Genomic DNA, 4,217 nt, shown 5'->3' with positions numbered 1-4,217 from the left:
AAAAAAAAAAAAAAAAAAAAAAAAAAAAAAAAGGAGAATCGATTTGTTCAGACAGTCCCTTTGTAAAAACCCTGCTTTCATACCGAAAAGTGTGATTTTTTTACAGGTAGACGCGCACGTTATTACTCTGTTTGGAAAGCTAAAGAGCAAGCTCCAAATTCGAGTTAATCCATTTACAAGCTCTGCTGCCCTACAGCCCTCCTCGAAGCCGCCCAAGGCGCTCGCCGCTCCCCGCGCAGCTTTTTCGGGGGGCTCTTCCGACATGCAAATCCGCCCCGATCTCATCGCTCCTCCTTTACACCCGCGCCCCAGCGCAACTGAAGCAAAGACAAATCCGAGCCCCGGCGCCCGAGCAGCGGCTTGTGCTCCCAGCGCTTGGTGGGCTGGGGAAAGGGGAGGGGGGCCGGGAGGTTAATTCTGACAATTAAGCGGCTAAACAGCCCCCGGCTCGGGCCGGCTGGAGAGCCGCCAGGGTTGTTTTTTTTTTTTTTTTTTTTTTTTTTTTTTTTTTGCGGGGCTTCCCCCACAGCCCGGCTCCGGGCTGCTCCCCGCGGGGACCCTCCTCGCCTGCCCCGCAGCCCCGCCGTCGGGGTCGCCCCCTCCCCAGCCCGGCCCTAAAACCCCCGGCGCTGCTCGGGTGCGGAGCGGGGAGCTCGGGCAGCCCCTTTACAACTCAAGAGGGAAGCGTTCCGCACCGCTCAGCACCGGGGGAGGGTTTTTCGCCTCCTCGGGCCGCCCCGCCGAGCCCCGCCGGCCGCCCCCGCAGCACCCACCTGCTTGGTCATGGAGTCGATGAGGCGAACGTAGAAATCCTGCTCCGTCCTGATCCCTGAAACAAGGCACAGGAGTAAGGAGCGGGGCCGGCCGGCGGCGGTGGGACCGCGCCGGGGCTCGCCCGAGGGCTCGGAGCCGTCGGGGGTCCCTGTCCGAAGCTCCCCGCCCCAGCCGGGCACCGGGAGCGGAGATGCGCGGAGCGGAGGGGGCCGGAACGGCGGCTCCCTGGGTCCCCCTCGGGTTTTGCAGCCCGGGTTCCCCGAGGTGGCCGTGTCGGGGCTGCCCCCGGGGGCTCCCAGCCCTTACCGTTGCTGTAGAGCAGCTGCAGGCGGTAGTGGATCCCGTTATTGGTCTTTTCGCTGTTGGCTTCCTGAATTCGAAGAAGACAAGGGAGATGGGGAAAGGGGGGGAGAGAAATAATAAATACATCGCGAGAAGCTTCTCTAGCGCTTGGGTGCCGGGCGGCCCCGGGGCTGGACGAGGCAGCTCTCAGCCCATTCCCCTGCCCCGGGCATACAGAGGAGACACCCCCCCCGGCTGCCCTCTGGGCCGAGGGGAGAGCGAAGCGGCCGGGAGGCGGCGGAGGCTCCCGGGACGAGCCGCTGCCGAGGCCCCGGGGGAAAGGAGCGGGGAGGCCACGGGAGAGGCGGCCGGGTCCCCGCGGGGCCCCGGGCTACTCACCTTCTCCTTCTCCACGAAGCCCACGAAAGCGGTGCGCTCGATCTCCACGGGCTGCCCCTGCCGGTCGTACAGAGCCAGGACGAAGTGGAAAAAGTTGGATTTCCTCAGGTTGGAAGGAGGCTGCTTCTCGAAGTGAGCCCGGGCCAGACCCACTCCGCTGGGACCACAAAGAGCCGGGTTAGCAGCAGCCCCGACGGCGCGGCCTCACGCTCCCCCCCGGCCCGTTCCCGGCCCCGTGCCTTCCCCCGGAGGGGCCCTGCGGGACCCCGATGGGTTCCCCGGGGACCGAGCATCCCTCCCTGACCCTCCCCAGGGCTCTTCCCTCCGGGCCGGGGCAAAGGCGTGTTCCAGCGCGGCCACGTCGGAGCCCCGCGGGGCCGGGAGCACGGCACGGCCCCGACCCATCCCTCCCTGCGGGCAGCCCGGAGCCCCGAGCATCTCCCCAGGCACCCCCAGCCGGCACCCACCAACCCTCCCCGGGGACCGTGGCGGCTCGCAGCCGGCCCTGCATGGCGGGGAGCGTTCAGCCCCGGCGACGCTTTGCCCCGCGGAGCGGCATGCTCCTGCCACTTCTCAAAGTCGGCTCGAAGCTGTCACCGGAGCGCCCATGTGCCTTATCTTTCAGTTTCAGTCCTGCTGAGCTTTTCCTCCCCTCGCCGGAGTGGTGGGTAAACACCGCGAGGGCAACCGAGGAGACAACTTGAAATATTTCAGGGTTGTCCCTGCACAACTTTCCCTTCCTTAGAGGGCTCCAAAGGGAGGGGTGCGGGGCGAGGTGGGAGACACCGGGAGATGTCAACACCAAACTTCTGGGCTGCTGCCGGCTCCAGGGCTCAGGCTGCGATTCCGGCATCGGTTTTTATTTTTCCCGGGGAAGAGGATGGGGATAAGGAGAAACGAGAGAGACGGCGAGGCTGGGTGCAGCTCCGCCAAATCCACCTCCCGGTTGAAGGGATTTCTTTTTTAGAAATCTAAGATAAGTGGCAGTGGTTTTACAAAGAGGCTTCAAATTTAATTTCTCCTCGAGAAAGCTTCGCAAAACTCCCCGCTTATCGGGGGAGAAGGAGGGAAGCTGCTGATGCTGACGAGGATAAGAAAGAGAAGTGAAGAAATATATTTTGGAGACATCCCTGCACAACTTTGGGCTTATCGGAGGAGGAAAGTGTCATTTGGAGATCTTAAGACTAAATCAGCAGCAAACATAGTTTTGAAAACTCCTTCCTCCGCGCGAACACAAGAGGCTCGACAGATTAAAACCTATCTATCCCTACCTAACAGGACTCGCCGCTTCCTTTATTGTTACGATGCTGATTTTTTTTAATAATAAAAAAGTCCTTCCTACGGGACAAGAGGGAGAAATATTTAACTGACCGCATCTACGCGCGACTCCCTGCTGGCAGCAGAGCTCCGGAGCCGGCTTTTTGGTGGTGCTGGGGGGGGGGTGGGGAGGGGAGGGAAGGCGATGCCCGGGGGAAGCAGCGCTGCAGGAGCCCCGGGGTGCGGAGCGGGGCGCGGGCGCGGGCGCGGAGCCTGCCTACCTCTGAGCGGCCGTGCTGGCGTCCAGGACGCCGGCTCCCTGCATCCACGTCCGCACCGCGTTCATCCCCGCGCCGAGGGGCTCTTCCTTCATGCTGCTCCCACTCCGCTGGATGCTTTCCTGAATCCCAAACATGAATCAGAAACAAGAGCGCAAATCTTCCTTCTTTACTCGGAAAAAAAAAAAAAAAAAAAAAAAAATGTATATATAGTGATGAAATCGCCAGGCGGACTGTTATGTGTGTTTTTGTTTCTCTCTCTCTTTCTCTCTCTGCAGCTGATCTCGGGAATCAAAGCAAGTCAGAGAAAGCAAACACAGGCACGCACATTAAAAAAAAAAAAAAATCCAGAGGCAATCAGAGCCCGGTTTTGTTGCTGCTGTTTGCTGCGTGTGCAGTTTGTTTGGGTGCTTGGAGGGGCTTGCGGGATGCTGGGGGCTGGCTGCAGCGCTCACAAGCCGGAGGAGTACTTGAAGTCCCTTTTGTATGAAGACACCCCTCGGATGGCAGCAGGCAAAGAGAAAAAAAAAAAAAAAAAAAAAAAAAAAAGAAAGAAAAAAAAAATCTCGGCTGGCAGTTTAAGAAACAATAGGACGGACGGGAGCTGCGGCAGGCTCTGCTACATCAAGTGTCATTTTCCAGTGACAAGAGAGGCAAGTTTCCCCCCCCTCTCTCTCCCCCTCCTTCCCCCCTCTCTCTTTTCTTTCTTTCTTTTCTCCCTCTTTTCTTCTCTTCTCTCCCAGCCGAAGCGCTCTCTCCTCCCTCCTTCAGCAGCGCAGGAAGCGACTTGCCGGAGCCGGGCGCACGCCGGGAAGGGAGCGAGAGGGGCGCACCCGCGGCGGCACGGACGAACGGACGGACGGACGGACGGAGGGAGACCCTGGGGCTCCCGGTGCCCGCGCCCCCTCCCTCCCTCTCCCGCAGCGCCGGCCCGGACCCGCCGCCTCTCCCTATGGGAGCCACTTTGACTGGCCCCGCCGCCCGACACGAGCCCCGCAGCCCCGGCGCCCGGGGGGCGGGGCCTGGGGGAGACACGCCCCCTCCTCATTTGCATCGCGTCACCTCTCCCCCTCCCTCCTTTCCCCTTCAACCAATGGCCGCCCGCGAGGTGCAGCCGCGGGGGCGAGGACACGCCCCCTTCGTTAGCATATCCCCGCCCCCTCCCGCCCAGCCCTCACGGCCCGGGGGAAAGTTGCCCCGCGTCCCCCCGCCCCCCCGGGGGGGGGG

At 61.7% G+C, this 4,217-nt stretch overlaps 1 protein-coding gene across 9 annotated transcripts in view; it reads right to left on the bottom strand.

The window, feature by feature from the left end:
• Positions 1 to 3,997, bottom strand: part of EBF1 (EBF transcription factor 1) — a 273,556-nt gene extending 269,559 nt beyond the window's left edge. For 4 of the 9 annotated variants that reach the window (XM_035338927.1, XM_035338928.1, XM_035338933.1 and 1 more), the window contains exons 1-4: positions 2,994 to 3,996; positions 1,456 to 1,612; positions 1,081 to 1,144; positions 774 to 829 (exon numbers count right to left, since the gene is read on the bottom strand). In XM_035338927.1, the coding sequence (XP_035194818.1) occupies positions 774 to 829; positions 1,081 to 1,144; positions 1,456 to 1,612; positions 2,994 to 3,127 (411 nt within the window). In that variant the 5' untranslated portion in view covers positions 3,128 to 3,996. Of the gene's footprint in view, positions 1 to 773; positions 830 to 1,080; positions 1,145 to 1,455; positions 1,613 to 1,922; positions 2,168 to 2,993 lie in introns of those variants that run through there. The other 5 variants (XM_035338929.1, XM_035338930.1, XM_035338931.1 and 2 more) reach the window with 3 other exon arrangements.
• Positions 3,998 to 4,217: the final 220 nt, after the last annotated feature.

This window comes from Oxyura jamaicensis, chromosome 13 (genome assembly GCF_011077185.1).
Source record: "Oxyura jamaicensis isolate SHBP4307 breed ruddy duck chromosome 13, BPBGC_Ojam_1.0, whole genome shotgun sequence".
Lineage (NCBI taxonomy): Eukaryota > Metazoa > Chordata > Aves > Anseriformes > Anatidae > Oxyura > Oxyura jamaicensis.
The sequence above is the reverse complement of the archived record's forward strand: the minus strand, read 5'-3'. Positions and strand labels throughout refer to the sequence as shown.